Here is a 15,790-nt window from a genome sequence, read left to right on the forward strand (position 1 = left end):
CCCCAGAACTTGACCTACCGGGAAGGTCTTACCTGTGCTTGTATGATGTGGTCTCCACTCCCCACCTTTTCTGGGGCTCCTGTGGCCTCCGTTCCATTATAGATCATGCTAAATTAGCCCCTGGACCCAAGAGCTGTGACATCAAAGCCCAGCATTGTCCTCCCGTCCACCCAGGAGAGAAGGTTCCTGGGGATTCCGTGAAGGCCTCTGAATTAATCAGGGCTCTCTAGAGAAACGGAACCCACGGGATGTGCCTATATATACAGAGGGAAACTTAGTTCAAGGAAGGGGCTCATGGGATCATGGAGGCTTGGTAAGTCCACAATTTGGGGGTGCGCTGGCTGGCCAGAGACCCGGGGAGGAGTGGAGCCCACGGGCGGCCTGCTGAAGAATTCCCTGCTCGGAGGAGGTCAGCTGGCTCTAGTTGGCCTTCGGTGGGCCGGTAGAGGCCCGCGTGTCGGTCTGATCGGGCTGCCGTAACACACTATCATATACCGAATGGCTTCTAAAGGGCCGGAACGTGTTGCTCACGGTTCTGGAGACGGGAAGTCTGAGGGCAGGAGGCCTGCAGGGCCGCGTGAGAGCCCTCTTCCTCATCACACACTTTCAGTGCAGCGTCGAGTGGCAGAAGGGGCGAGGGGGCCCTCTGGGGCCTCGTGGATGAGGGCGCTGGTCCCATTTTGGAGTCCCCTGCCGAAGGGCCCATGTCCCGACACCACCATCTCAGGGGTTAGGATTTCAACATGTAAATCTTGGGGAGACACAGACCTTCAGCCGGTAGCACCCACCCGCATTATGGAGGGCAGTCTCCTTTACTCCAAGCCCACCAATTTAAATGTCAATTTCATCCAAAAAACACCTTCACAGAAGCGTCCGGAATAACGTTTGAACAAGTATCTGGGCCCCGAGGCCCAGCCAAGTCGAAACCATTACAACTTCTATTCTCCTTCAAGGTATTTTTTTTTTTTTTATCTTGAGAAGGCCCAATTTTAACCCCACTTTTCTTCCGCAAAGCGTGGGCCCCGAGGCTCCCCTCACCCCAGTTGCGACGCCCAGGGTAAGTTGGGTCTGTTTAATTAAGTCTACCTCACTTTGGGGGAGTTTCTGGCTAATCTGGAAAGGTTCCTTTAGGATTCATTACATGTGATTTGAAGCCAGCTTGAGTCGGTGCTCTGTAACACGTCTGTCCTCACCGGGGCCCGTGGCGAGCGGGAATCCCACTTCCTACGGGCAATTGCCTCTGGTTTAAGGAGCTCCCGTGGGCTGCAGGCCTCGAACGGGGATCGGACCTTGGCCTCTGTGCTGTCTGTTCAGCTCTTTCTCCCTTTGTTTACCAACCGTCCTAGTCTACGCTTTGCAAGGGTTTGGGATGTTTGGTGCGGCTATCATCGGGGGGAGCGGTGTTCACTCTCGGCCGGCGGCAGTCACGCACCCACAGGGGCCACATGTGCACAGGGGACACGGGCCACACCCACCATGACAACCTGTCCTGCCTATCTTCCTCACACACACTCCCACGTCCTACGGGATAAAAGAAAGGCTATCCTTGCACATAAAAACACCAGAATATGACCAGTAACAACCACAGTGAATATATTTGTAACATCTCAACCGGCACACACAAACGTTTTCAGCAACAAATATGCTTCATAACGTCAGGGTCTTGTCCAAGGTTAGAGGCTGAGAATGTCGCCCCCGTGAGAAAGGGCGGGGCCGGGCCCTGCATCACCGCACCGAGCAGGAGGTGCCTCTGTCTGAGGCAACCTTGGGAAATCCAAAGTCAGCCAAATAAAATAATAGTTTGAAGAGAGAAAAAAAAGAAACAATGCAAGGAAAGTTGCCCGGTTCTAGGAAGACTTTTTTTTTTTTTCATGGTAAAATGAATCATTTATAAAGAGGAAGTGAGCCCTGTTGAAAAACACTTAAAATATTCTCTCAGGGGGAGAAAACAATTCTTCACCAGCTTGGCTGGCCCCTGGGCGGGGGGCTTCATTCTCCGCCTGTCCTGAGCCAGCGAGGACAATGCCTCTTGGGAAACCAGGGCAGAATGCTTGCTGCAAAGGAGAGAAGGAGGCTCATTACCAACCCGGGCCCCGCACAGGCTCCCCGGGGGTGGAGGTGGGGCACCGTGAGTGGGCGCACGGGCTCCCACCGGATTATCCAGAGGCCTCGGAGATAGACATCCTTGGAAGCCCCCACCCATCTTCCGTAAGCTTTCCAGCCAGTGTAGAATGACAAGCAGTCCTTGGACAGCAGGGGACCAGATGGCTCCTCTGGGGAGCAGCCGGAGCCCCGGGCCCAGCTCGGCAGTCCACTTTCAGTGTGAAGAGCCACCGTGGAGAGAACCCGCGCACAAGAAGGGGCAGGACTGCGCGGCCAAGGTTGGCCAGACCGCGCCGTGTATCACTCCCAAGGACTTCCTATACCCGAGACCCAGGACGGTACCGCGCATGTCCCCTGAGGGTGCCGTGGCCCCCAGTGCTGGGGGCCCTGTGTGTGGGGCAGGTGCATGGGGAGATCACATGCACCCTGGCCTGCGATTTGATGTTGCCCATGGGACTCAAGTCTTCACGGACTTGGTGCCCAGCACCCACACTAGGATCGGGGGACATCACTGGGTTTACGTCGGGGATGAAGGCCACAGATGAGGCGGCAGAAACACACGGCGCCCATCCCAGCACCCTCCCCAAATGCCTCCCCGGGGACAGGCCTACTGTCTGAGGGATGACTGTGGCCGTGGCCGTGGCCATCCACAGGCAGCTGCCAACCGTCTCAGCTCAATGCTTCCACTTTCAGCGAGCGTGAGGCTCTGTCCTCACTACTGAGACATGAGCCTGGAGGCAAAGGCCCACGTGAAGACGCTGCTTACAGCTTTATTCTGGGAACCAGGCGCCTGCACCGGCAGAACTCCGGGGGAGGGGGGAAGAGGGAGGAGGGCAGGGAGAGGAGGAGGCCTGACGCTCAACGCTTCCGAAGACACAGGGAAAGCTGCTTCGCTCCGCTCCACTGAACACGGAGCCTGGGTGTGGGCCTGGCACACGCCAAGCCTTGGCACGTCCTGCCACGAGCACACGCCACGCTGCAAGCTGGGGAATGCTGGACATGGTGGGGGGGGGGGGCATAGGCGTTTCCAGAAACTCTCTGTCAGAAGCAGAAGGCGTGGCTTAGCTCAGATGCCGTCAACACTGGCTCACCACAGGGCAGGTACCGCATGGTGTGGGCTGTGGGGGAGGGAGGCGGCCGTGTCCTCAGGGGCTCTGGGGCACATTGTGTGGGTGAGGACGGATGAGCGAGGGCGGGTGTCCGAGGAGCAGAAAGCTATCCAGGGGAGGGGGCAGGGGGCGTGGGGGGGGGGGACTGGATGCTCACGAGAATGAATGGTCCCAGGAATGTTCTGGCAACAGAGAAGGGCCCAAGGCCTGGTGTGTTTGAGTGGTTCGTACAGGCCAGAAATGTACCGTGAGTGAGCTTGTGTGAGTGTGACAGTGTGTGTGAGCCTGTGTGTGTGAATGAGTGTGAGCAGGTGGGTGGGAGTGGGTGTGTGCATGTGTGCAGGGCAGGGCAGGGCAGAGCTCCAGAAGGCTGGGTGGTTTCCAGGGCCAGGTGACGGGTGTCCGGGAATTTGGACTTTCTTCTCAGGACCCAGGGAGGCCCTGCAAAGTCCTGAGGGGACAGCCTCAGGCAGCCTTGATGCAAGAGGCTGGGGAAAGGTCCCCAAAGTGGGAGCGGGCATTCCTGACCTGGATCAGGCCCAGAATCTGGCAGAAAAGAGGCACACCGGACACAGCCCCTGACCTGGGCACGGAGGCTGCCCGGGCATGGCTCCGTCTAGAAAACTCCGTGTTCCCAGACTTCGCTGATGCTGGGCCGGCGTCCCCACCCCCACTGCAAGCGCCCCAAGGCCCTGGGACACGCCGGGAGCACCTTCTCACGGCCGGGATGTTGCTCCACACGTGCACCGCGTTCACGTTCTGGATGGTTCTGCCACAGATGTCCTGGATGGTCACGGGGTCGGCCTGGGGGAGGGAGACTTGGGCTGTGGCTCGGCGTGACCCGGGCAATGACCTCTGCCCCTCACGGTGCCCACAGGTCTCAGCCACCTTTCTAGACAGACTGTGGCTGTCAGTCACGGTTGCTGACGTCTCGCATCTGATTTCCTAGAAATCACCTTCTGCGGGAAAGAGGCTGAGACATCACTGGGAAACCTTTACCAGCAGACCTTCCAGTCCCAGAGGTCACGTGGGCAGGGCTTCCCCACGGGCTCCAGCTCAGAGGTGAACTTCCCTGAAGGATAAAGGGGTCCTTTATCTTTGAGCCAACAGCCTTTCTGCCTCAGGAAGATAAGAGGCTTTGCTGGCAACGAAGGGTTTTCTGACGTGCCGGTGTTTCAGGGGCCAAGCGGGCTGCCTGGACCCTAGAGGGCCCTGGAAGGGGAGGGGGCGGGAGGGAGACGGACCTTCCGCCAGTAGGAGGGGGAGAGGCTAGAGGAGACACTGAGACAAGAAGCCCCCTGGCCCCTGACGCCCAACGCAAGGTAGGCTGACCCCACTCACATGGACGCAGGGAGCCTACAGAATCCCTTGTGCACCGTTCCCGCCCCCCCCCCCCCACCCGTGGACACCCCAGCCTCCTCCTGGACCCAGACACCTCGCCGGGAAAGAGACAGCAGATAGCCTGGCACTCGCCAGAGCCGAAGGAGACCGAATGTCTAGCTCTTCCCTGCCTTCAGCAGGAACGATGTTCCACAGCGAGACGGGAGCCGTCACAGGAAATGTGGGATGCTCCCTTTCTGGCCCTCCTGATTTGGGACCAGTTGTGACCTCCCAAACGTGTGTGCAAAGCCATCCAAAGGCAGGATTTTTGATGGGCTCTACGTGTGCGGATTACTGGCGTCCGGGTTTGGAACCTGCACCTTGTGGCTGGACCTGCTATCACTTACTCGTAGATTTTTTTGTTTGTTTTTTTTGATAAATGACTCAGGATTCAAACCTGGCCCTGGCAGCTTCTAGGTGGGCATGTTGCTATTTTAAAGATTCCAGACTTCCTAACGAGGAGAATAACCACAGACGCGAAGGAAAGTAGAAGAATCATGGGAACGTTTTGCTCAGCCCTGTGAAAATGACTTTTTTTTTAATTTTTTTTTCAACGTTTATTTATTTTTGGGACCGAGAGAGACAGAGCATGAACGGGGGAGGGGCAGAGAGAGAGGGAGACACAGAATCGGAAACAGGCTCCAGGCTCCGAGCCATCAGCCCAGAGCCTGACGCGGGGCTCGAACTCACGGACCGCGAGATCGTGACCTGGCTGAAGTCGGACGCTTAACCGACTGCGCCACCCAGGCGCCCCTGAAAATGACTTTTAAAACTGTAAGTCACAGGGGGCGCCTGGGGGGCTCAGTCGGTTGAGCGTCCGACTTCAGCTCGGGTCACGATCTCACGGTCCGTGGGTTCGAGCCCCACGTCGGGCTCTGTACTGACGGCTCAGAGCCTGGAGCCTGCTTCGGATTCTGTCTCCCCCTCTCTCTCTGCCCCTCCCCCGTCAAAAATAAATAAACATTAAAAAAAAAATTTTTTTTAATAAAAACAACTATAATTCACAGATTGTACTCTAGGAGAACGTAAGGTGCGGTGACGCACGGGCAGAAACACAGCGAGACTGCATGGGACAGCCTGACCCTGTGGGCCCTGCGTCCCTGCAGGGGTCTAGGGGCTGGGACAGCCCGACTGGGCAGGTGGGCGCAGCAGCGAATACGCCACAACTTGGCCCAGCAGTGTCACTTCTGGAACCGTCCCACGGGTGTCCCCATACACGCCCCGCAGCGCGGTCTTGTCTGTTAGACCTCAAGACTACAGCGACCCCATTCCCATTAAGGAACAGATCAAATACGTTTTTTACGTCCAAAGTAAAACTGCCCAGAACAGGCCCGTCCAGGGTGGTCGCTAAGTGACTCAAGCCCGCGGCGGGGCGGGCGTCCGCACACCTGCGTGCAGGGGCAAGCACCGTCCCCAGCGACAGGACTGGCGAGGGGGACGGGGCGGGGCGGGCAGCGAGGAGACTTTCTGCCGTGACTCTGTGAGCATCTCAGCATGAGGGAGACTTCCCGAGAGGGGGGCGTCAGGCCCCACCGGGGGCTGTCCGATGGGGGGGCCGTGTGGCCGGGGCCCTGAGCCAGTCAGCCCCAGGCGGCTGCTGTCGTGGTCAGAATTCGGGTCGGTGGAGAGAAAACACAAGGCTGTCGGTGCCCCAGAGGGACAGTGCGTGTGATGTGTGTGTGGTGTGCGAGACGTGCGTGGGCTCAAAGGAAGAGCCCCACGCTGGCCTGTCCTGAAGTGCGGGAGCAGCGTGCAGGGCACGCCGACCAAGGCCACCTTGAAGGGTCTGTGCCCCAGGGGCGCGGTGACCCCCACGAACCGGGTGAAAAGGAGGCTCAGGGGCCGGGCTCTGAGGAAGCCGGCCTGTCCCGGGGAGGCCCCCGGACCGGCCCCCGGACCGCAGCGCGGCACGTACCTCCAGGAAGCGAGTGGCTACGGTCCGGTCCTCTTGGGTCAGCACCAGATTGTCCACGAACATCCAGAAGAAGGGCTGCTGGCGGGCCGGCCGGGGCCTCGCATACTGCAGGACGCGGTGGAACTGGAGCAGGTACCACACTGGGGGAGGGGCGTCCGGGTGCGTGTGGGCTCTGCCCGTGGGGTCGCGGCAGAGGGGCGCAGGGGTGACTGCCCAGACCCGGCGCCCGCCTCTCCCCGGGGCAGGCCTGTCCCCGCCAGAGCGGCTGAGCCTCAAGGGCCCGGGTCTCCGTTGCCTGAGTGCAGACCGCCCCCCCCCCCCATTATGAGGGGACAGGGCAGTGAAAACGGCGTGGGGAGCGCACGTGCGCGTCCTCCCGCAAATGACCCCACTCGGAGCACCTGCTATAGGGATGCAGAGCACCAAGGGCGGGGCATGCAAACGGGCCTGGGGACCAGACGGCCAGGGAACGCCCGCAGACCGCGGTCTCTTACCCGGAGGATGGTCACAGGTGTGGCCGACGGGGGGCGTGGAGCCGTACACGAGGTCGAACGGGCCCCATCCTTCCACCTGCAGGACACGGGCACACAGAAGGCAGGTGGGGACGGCCTGTTCTGGCAGGTGGCTCCCGGGCACCAAGCGGCCCCCTCCGCAGCAGGCACCTGTGCGCCCAGGTGAGTGGCTCGCGATGAGGCCGAGCCCCCACAGCGCCCTGGCGGGAGCAGTGACACCCCCCCAGGTCACAGCCGCCACTGGCCTCAGGGACGCACGGAGCCCAGCCTCCATCACCCGAGGGGAGGCCAGCCCCCCGCAGGGCACTTGGAACGTGAAGCGAGCCCTTGGTGCCAGGCTCTGGCCTCATAGACCCGCCCCTGGGAAGGCTGGCACGCCGACCCCGGGATTCACACGCATTTCCTATGCTTTGCCGGAAAGCGTATGACGTGCGCCTGACGTGACAGCCGGGAGCGGACAGCGGGGCCACAGCCTTCCCTGACCGACCACAGTCAGCCGGTCACTGCGGGCGGGGGGAGGAAGCCGCCCCTCCAACCGTGCCTGAGCCAACGAGGATGCTCCGGAACCACAGTGACCCACGTGCCCCTCTCCTGCAGGACCCGAGGGACTCCTGTTAATGACAATCGTAGCCCCCGTCTTTCTACTAAAGGAACATTAACAGAGACCCAGGTGCTGGATCGCTGGTTTTCTTACGGGTCCTGCCCCAGGGCAGACCCCCTTCCCCGGGCCGTCCCCCAGACCGCGTAACCAAAGCCCGCATCCCTCGGTGAGCCCCCGAGCCTGCGCCTCCTCCGGCACCTTCCCATGTCCCTGATAGCTACTGGGGGCGTCTGGGCACTGGCCTCCGTCACGGCCTAGTGACCGGAGCAAAGGCGCGAAGGTGCTGTCCAGGCAGGGCGGTCGGGGAGGGGCGCAAGGAGGCGAGCACGGGCGGGCGGTCCCAGACCAGCACCCCCGCAGTCCCCCACCCGCTGGCCCCCCGTACGTACTGCCGTGAAGCAGCTCACGGAGAAGACACCGGAGTCTTGGAGGGAACACGCAGTCCCCCACCCCCCAAGCTGTCTGCCCCCCACTCCGGGCTGGAACAGAAACCCACAGCCAGGAGCAGGTGGGAGCCGGCCACCCCCCGTCTCTAGGAGGGGCTGCAAGGGCACAGCCTGTGTCACAGGCCTCGTGGAAAGAGGTGAGGTCAGGAGGCGTGGTGTGGGGGCGCTCGGAGATGCTGCCCGCACCTGAGTCGTGATTACTGTGGTAACGGGTGTCACTCACGAGTGTCACACGTAGCTACAATAAACAAGTTTCCAGTGTCACGATCAGAAGTAGAGGTCCCACATTGCTGTCATAGAGGGTGTGACGTGTTCCTATTGCTAATAGAGGCCAGGTTACCACTGAGAAAACAGGGGCCCCGTTTTGCTGCGGATGACAGCGGGTGCCTGTTGCTGTTGGCAGTGGGCCTCTCTAAGGAAGACGGGGTGTCTGGGAGCCACAGCTGGCGTGCAGGGCGGTGCCCTGGTGTCCCCTGCAGCCCCGCTACCGGGGAGGCCCGTGTCGCCGTCATGTTCCACACCCTGCCTTGTCCCGTGAGGGCGGACTCTGGTCCCGGGGGAGGGGGAGGAGGCAGGATGGGCGTGCCTGCAGGACAGATTCTGGAAACGGTCGGTCGTCTCAAGGGGTCGGGGTGAGGGCAGCGTGTGGGATCTTGGATGAGGCCCATGGTGATGAAGTTTAAGGTCATGAGGTTCAGGTGTGCCCTGTCCCACGAGGAGACCTGTCCTCGGGGCCTCCGGGCAGGGGAGCCTCCGGTGGGACGAGGCTGTGGGGCTTCTCCAGGCATGGCCAGAGGGGGGCGCTAGCCCCCCGGACCACAGGCTCCCAGGCCCCACGGGGAGCAGAGAGGTGAGGCCCTGGCCGGCCCCTGGCAGAACAGAACCCCCACGTCGGCCCCCTCCTGTGGCCCCTTCCACGGCCAGCACTCCTGGCCCCAGACCCTCTGCCCACGGTTGGTGGCTCTCAAGACGATGGGCTCTAATCCTCTCTCCTGGGCCCAGAGACCGAAGGACCAGGTCCTCCTGTCCCGGGACCACCAGGAGGAGGCTTCCCAGACCCTTGCCATCCGTCGCCAAGGGCTCCTGGCCCAGCTGGATGCCAGTGAGTCACTTTTTAGGCACTTCCTCCAAGGTCACTGTCCGGGACAGCAGGAAACAGCCTTCAAGGGAACCGGAACATTCCGGGCTGTGTTTGGAGAATGCCCCCAAACAGTGACTGGCTGTTCAGTTCACGATTTTATCTGAAGGGGCGGGTGGCGTTTCATCCCGTCTGTGTTGGGATCGGGCCCCTGGATGACAACCACAAGAACCGGGGTTCTGGCCCATCGCTCTGGGCCGTGGGCGGCGTGCGGGCCACGGAAACAGCCCTCTCGCCTCCCCCACTGCCTGCGGGGCGCCGGTTCCTGCGGGCCCCCCACGCACACCCTGGCTCGGGGACCCTGACCCCCGCGGCACCCGCGGGGGTCTTGCACGTGTGCCCTCATCTTGGCATCTGGAGGCGCCCCACGGTACTTACGTCCCTCCTCACTACATCGGTGGCGTCATCTAAGTGTTTCAGTCTTCCTGGGTCAGAACCAGGTTCCAAGAAGCCCAAACTCGTTAGTTCTGCGCGGGGAGAAATAGGGCTCAGAAGGGTGGCATCGACGTTGGCCCCGCACAGACCCGAAGGCCGAGGGTTGATTAGACAACATGTCTCTGTCTTAATGAGCAAACTCTGTCTTTTCAAGGACAGGGCACCGGCAGGAAGGATGAAGTTTCCGTTCGCTACCCGCTAAGCAGCCAACTCCGCTGTGTTGGATGGATTTAAGAAAGTCAAGCAATTGGTTGCAAAACCAGGCCTTCGTGGGCTGCTGTGTCGTGCTCTGGGTTAGGAAATCCGCCAGGCCGTGGTGTCCACGCTGAGGTCACCCAGCCTGGCCGTGTGACCCGGCGGGCGAGACCTGCAGGCTCCCCATCACAGCCTCGGAGAGTCCTCGGCCTGGGGGCGGGAAGGCGAGTTCAGAAAGGACCTTACAAACGGGAGTAAGGGACGCATGGTCCGGGTGGGGAGACGCAGGCCGGGGTGGCCTGGGGTCGTGACTCCTGCGCCCCTTCAGCCGGCAGGCTCTGCCCCCCATGTCTCGCGGACACCCTGTCGGCAGCGCAGGTGCACGCGGGGCCGCTGTGACCACGGTTCGCGAGGCTCGTGGTGGCACAGAGCAGGTGGCACGTCCTGATTCTATCTGGCCAGAGACTAAGGAGTGTTTTCATGGATTCTTAGGTCTGCCGGGCCCAGAAGCATCCACAGGATTTCCAAGGCACCAGCAAGTGGGGGTCCGAGAAGGGCCCGGGGGTGGGGGTGGGCAGGACAAGGCTGGGACGCATCACGTGGCCGGCCTGGGCAGGCTGGGACATTTGGGTAGTGGGAGGGGCAGGGAGCCCTGCGGGTGGTCAGGTGTGTGGGGTGGCCACAGGCAGGGCCTGGCCTGGACTGCTGCCCTCTGCACAAAGCCTGGGTCCCGCGGCTCTGCTCGGTGGCATCTCGCATCCATACTTGCTTCCTGCATTTTCTGTCCTGTCGGCAATTCTGAAGGCGTGAGCTCCCGCTGCTCTCATGCCCTTCCCTTCCTGCCAGCTCCCTGAACACACAGGGTCCCCCTCGGACCTCCCTGGGGGCAGACCGTCGCGGTCCGGCGTGACCTCACTGCACTCACCGTTCCTGATGTCCCCAAACAGGGACAGCACCCGGACCGGCTCCCTCTTCCACACGGGCACCGTTTTGTAGGTCTCCAGCGTGTTCTCCTATCGAAAGAAAACGCAGTTCTCACTGTGGCCCGGTTGCAGAGCCCGTGAGGCCCAGGGAAAATTCTTTCTGCCCCAGCAGAGGCAATTCCCCACCAGGGGAGACAGCCCTGAACGCGCCTTCGAGGCAGGCTGGCCCCCCCAGGCCGGGGTCTCTGGCCCTGACCCCTGCCGGGCCATTTCTAGCACAGGAAAAGCAGGTGCAAGGGGCTTTTCCTGATCGCAGAGGAAGAAAATTCTATCCCAAGAGGAAGCACTTCCTCTGGATTTCTTGGGGGATCCTGCATATGGACAGCAGGGAGATCCCCCGACTGTCCTTCCTCAGTGTGGGCCCCGAGGTGCCTGGTGGCCCTCACGGCTGCCCGCTGAGGACAAAGGACCCGAAAGCCCATGGGTAACCCCCCCCCACCCCTTCCAGGACGCCCACTTGTAAAACAAGCACCCCAGACTCCCCGCCCCCAGGAACGTGCACTGGCCGGGCCGGAGTGGGAGACCCCGAGCCACGTGGGGAAGGGCCTGCCTGTGGCTGGAGCCCACGGGCGGGGGGGGCTGGTGAGTTTGCAGGTGGGCGTGAGGAGGGCCGCTGGTCCAGCACAGGTGCGGCTCTGATGGGCACTGGGGGGACGTCCTGGTCCCCTCTGCTGTGACTGTCGGCGGGGGGCTCCTTCCTCCCCTCTCTCCCCCCAGCACTGGGGCATTAAGAACACTTGTGAACATGAAAGGAAACTTCCTGCAACTGGGGAGCATGGCCCCTCTTGGGACGCACCCCACCCATAGAGTGGAAAAAAAGCACTACCAGGCTGCATCTCCTTTTCTGAAAAGCACCATAAACACACTTCAGCCACAGGGCCCACGCCGTTCAGCCTCAGGGCCTGTGCCTGGAGGCCAGCAAGTCCCCAGAACCCTGGTGGCCGAGAACCCGGGAAGGGTGGGGGGTGGGGGGGGCAGTCCTGGCTCCAGGAGAGAGGGGCGTCCATGGAGGTGGGGAGGTGCCCCAGGGTCAGCTCACACCCCCTTCCAGCACCCCCCGCCCCTCCAGTGAGAGCCGGCCCGGGCACACCCAGGGCCCGGACGGCCCTCTCCCCCCACCTGCTCCCACCAAACAGCAGCCAGAGGCTGAGGGGGAGGGAGAGGCAGAGGCGGGGGCAGGAGGCTGAGAGGCCCAGGGGGATCCCTAGTTCTGCAGACCTATGTGTGGGCCCCACGCGGCACCCGCTTACCCAGGGTGGTCCCTCTCGAGCCTTAGTTTCCCTGGGCTGCCGTAACAGTGAATATAAACCGTGGCACAAAACCACTACCACATTTCTATGTGGACACCAGAAGTCCCAGGTCCAGGTGTGGCAGGTCTGGCTCCCTCTGGGGGCTCGCAGGGAGGGTCCTCCTGCCTTCCCCGAGCATCCCCTGTGCTGGTCGCAGTCCTGGGCTGGACTCCAGCCCCTCTCCCAGTATCGTGTGGCCAGCCTCCCCCCGGATGTCTCCGTCCCCCTCCGCTTTCCCTCTGACACCTGCCCTCCTGCCTCACCCCATCCAGGAAGACCTCATCTGCAAAGACCCTGGTTCCAGCATCAGCCACATTCACGGGTACCGGGTGTTAAGTCTTGGGGGACATACTGCAACCTGCTCTGATGAGCCCATAGGTCCCGCCTGGCTCACGGCTCCCGGCCTCCCACAGGAGGTCGCGCAGCTGTGCTCCGTTCCGTGCCCCACATCTGTGCCTCAACTCCACGCCCATCCTGCCCCCCGACTGGGTGTTTGCCCCCACGTGCCGGACCCGGAGGCACATCTGTGCTGGGTCCGTCTCCTGCCAGGTCCCCCTTCACCCGCTCGGGAGCAGCAAAACTGCCAGGCCAGGGTCGTTTCCACAAACTAGACCCCGCGGAGCCGGGGACGGGAGAGGAAAACGAGAAGAGCGCGTCTGCTTGGAAGCCGGGGCTCCGTCATCGCAGGTGTCAGCGCAGGTGGGCATCCTGAGGAAACTGACGGTCACCCGGCCCCGCCCCCGCCCCCGCCGCCCCTCACCGACTCGCCGTCGCAGAAGGCCTTCAGCCAGTCCCGCCACTTCTTGCGACGCCGCAGGAGGCCGCTGCGGGGAAAGGGCAGACACAGGAAGCACACCCAGTTGCTCACGGCCTGGACTCTCCCCGAGGTCCCGGGGCCCACCAGGGTGTCCACGCACTCGAAGCAGTAGCACCTGGAGCCAAACAGAACATCACGGCGACCGAAGGGACGTCCGCTGGCCGCCAGGCAGGGGGACGAGGGACGGGAGCCGCCCTCAGGCCGACGGGCACCGGGCGGGGGCGAGGGGGAGCCGTCACCCCGAAAGGGGGTCCAGCCCGTCTCAGGGACCTCGAGGGGCAGGCAGGAAGGAGCCATCTGCCGTCGGTGAGGTGGGGGGCCGCCCGTCTTCCCCACCTCCAGAGCCTGCAGGAAGTCGGGGTCAAGGACGCCAGTGGGGGGGTGGGGGGGGGGGCAGATTTGGGAGGAGGGAGATTAAGTACCACGGACGCTGGAGCTCCGCGGGGAACTGCCCCCGCCCGGCCCCTGCCTGTGACCACCAGCCCTCGCTTCCCCGTCCCCGCCGAGGGTGCCGCCCATCCCGGCGGTGACGATAATAAAGACAAAACTCAGGAACACAAATCTCTCGATGCCCCGCCTCCCACGTGTGAAGGCTCTATACCGAACAAAATATTTGGGATGGAAACGGGAAGCTCGGGGGGGGGGAACTCGTCTTGCGGGGACGTCCTCCACACTCTGGGACGAGGAGGAGCCCGAGGACGGAGATCCCTGGGCGGTGGGTGGTGGCACCTGCCCCGGGGCTGCCCCCAGGCTCACCGGGTACAGTCGGGGTTCTCGCAGATGAGCAGCGTGTCCCCGGAGCAGCAGACGGAGCAGTAGGACTGGTACCCGTCATCGTCATACAGGAACAGGCGGCCCAGGAACTTGTCCTTGGCAAGGGGCAGAGCCTGGCCGGTGCCTCCTCAGTTCCCCGGGCTCCCCGCCTCCCAGCCTCCCGGCCTGCCTCTCCGCTGCCCCAGCCTCCCCCCTCCCCACCTCCCTGCTGCCCAGCCTCCCAGCCTCCCCACCTCCCCAGGCTCCCTGCCTCCCAGCCTCCCCCCTGTCCTGCCACCCCAGCCTCCCCAGCCTCCCAGCCTCCCAGCCTCCCAGCCACCCCACCACCCCGCTTACCTTGCACGGAGCGCACATCCCTCCCTCAAACAAAGGGTGCTGCGTGTGCACCTGGAAACTTCCACAGCAGATGCAGATGTCTAAGGTGGGCACCCACAGTGCAACGCGTGTCAGGACACCAGCAAACAGAGCAACAGGGTTAGGAATAAATGGAACAAAGGGAGAGCAGGCCCCGTACAATGAAAACCACAGAACGCTGTGGACAGAAATGAAAGATCTAAAGAAGTGGGCAGGTACCTTGGGTACCTTGGGTAAAGGTCAGAAGACACCGCAGTTGGAAGGCCGGGTCTCCCCAGAGGGCCCCCAGACCCCTCTCAAAATCCCCAATGTTTTGGGTTTTTTTTTTTTTTGGCAAAAATTGACAAACTGGTCCTGAACCGCATGTGGAAACCCAAGGAATCCACAACAGGCAAATCCATAGGGAAAGAAAGTGGTTGAAAAGGAGAGGAAGCAGCAGGGGTGGGGAGGGACTGTTAATGGGAACAGTGTCTCTCTCAAGGGTGTTGAAAAGGCCCTAAAACTGGCTGCACAACTCTAAATATCTGGGAGACACCAGGGTGGGTCCTCGCGCCTGAGTCTTTCCAGAGCCGCTCCCCCTCGGCTGGGCAAGGGCTCACCTTCTATGTTCCTCTCGTTGACCTTGACTTCATACGCAATGAGCTCTGAAAAGGGAACAAAAGGGGATCCTTCCTTCTCCTGCTTTTTCTAATGTAAACCTGGCCCAGAAGTAAGGTCAGAGGAGTGGAGGGGGCTTGTGAATGAGGTGTGACTATTCCAGAAGCCTGGGGCCTCAGACACTGCCAGGTCTGGGGCTGACCTCCTAAGGGAAGACACCTCACCTCTGCTGGGCCCTGGGGAAGCGGGGGATGACAGCTCTGAAGGCTCACTGGAGCCCAGCAGGATGATGTCCGTGTGGTGCTCTGCCTCTGGCTCCAGGACTGGGGCCACATGGGCAAACGGGACGCATACAAACAGAGGGGGAAAATGGCCTGTCGGCTGCTGCCTGGGAGCCCCTGGCCCCAGCTGAGGCCCCGCCCGCCTCCTTTGGTGACACCTTTCCCTCTGGACCCAGGGGCCAGGAGGACCTATGGTGAGCGCCGATCTGGACCCGGGGCTCAGTGTGTTCCCCGTGGCGTCCCTCCCTGCCCAGGCCCCTGCCACAGTGGTGGGCTAGGTGGGTTTCCCCCCACAAAGGGGAGGACAGGAGGCCTTGGGAGCGGTGGGGGATGGAGGCCCCCCCGTGGGTCCCTTGGACACCCCCATGCTCTCTCCTCCCACCGTGTCCCCCAGACCACAGCTGGTGGTCTCCCCGGAGGCCACCCCGCATGAGGCTGGGAGGAGCAGAGAGGGCTTACAGGAGCTCCCCTCTGGCGGGTCAGGGTCTGAGCCGTCCAGGGTCTCCACGCTCAGGATCCCTTGCGGGGACAGGGCCATGAACGCAGGGAAAGGGGCTCCCCAGAGAGCAGCAGGAGACAGGTGGGGTGGAAGGACTGGGGGCCACAGGTACAGGATCTGCAGAGGAGCACTGTCGGGGGAAGCGGGGGGGGCGAGCAAGGTTGCCACGTGACGTGCGGGGGCGAGGAGGCGCGGAGGAGGGGCGAGAAAGCCCTCATTGTCAGGGGGTGAAGGGTGCGGGCTCATGGGGGGGCAGGGGGGTTGTTCCTGATGGATGGGGGTTGGGGGCCCAGTGAGGGAGGGTGGGGGGAGGGACTCAGGGGCGGGGTCTAGAGGGCTTGGTGCTCCCGGGCTGGGGTGGA

At 62.4% G+C, this 15,790-nt stretch overlaps 1 protein-coding gene across 1 annotated transcript; it reads right to left on the minus strand.

Annotated features, from left to right (window-relative positions):
* Positions 1-1,538: 1,538 nt before the first annotated feature.
* Positions 1,539-15,467, minus strand: DNMT3L (DNA methyltransferase 3 like). The gene is made up of 12 exons (XM_086676355.1): positions 15,389-15,467; positions 14,873-15,118; positions 14,651-14,695; positions 14,034-14,113; positions 13,680-13,792; positions 12,867-13,038; positions 10,760-10,847; positions 9,583-9,671; positions 7,002-7,077; positions 6,508-6,647; positions 3,925-4,016; positions 1,539-2,054 (listed from the first exon to the last, which is right to left on the minus strand). Exons 1-12 carry the CDS (start codon positions 15,465-15,467, stop codon positions 1,889-1,891), a joined length of 1,386 nt encoding a protein of 461 aa, XP_086532481.1. The 3' UTR covers positions 1,539-1,888.
* Positions 15,468-15,790: the final 323 nt, after the last annotated feature.

The sequence above is a fragment of the Puma concolor genome, chromosome C2 (assembly GCF_028749965.1).
Source record: "Puma concolor isolate L17-30 chromosome C2, mPumCon1.1.hap2, whole genome shotgun sequence".
Taxonomy (NCBI): Eukaryota; Metazoa; Chordata; class Mammalia; order Carnivora; family Felidae; genus Puma; species Puma concolor.

Bases quoted from the DNA above. Each gene is read 5' to 3' on its own strand.
- DNMT3L (XM_086676355.1), bottom strand. From the start codon at position 15,467: ATGGCCCTGTCCCCGCAAGGGATCCTGAGCGTGGAGACCCTGGACGGC. The intron at 13,793-14,033 runs GTAAGCGGGGTG...CCCCTTGCCAAG, and splicing joins GGATGTGCGCTCCGTGCAAG to GACAAGTTCCTGGGCCGCCT. The intron at 13,039-13,679 runs GTGAGCCTGGGG...GTTTGGCTCCAG, and splicing joins GAGAACCCCGACTGTACCCG to GTGCTACTGCTTCGAGTGCG.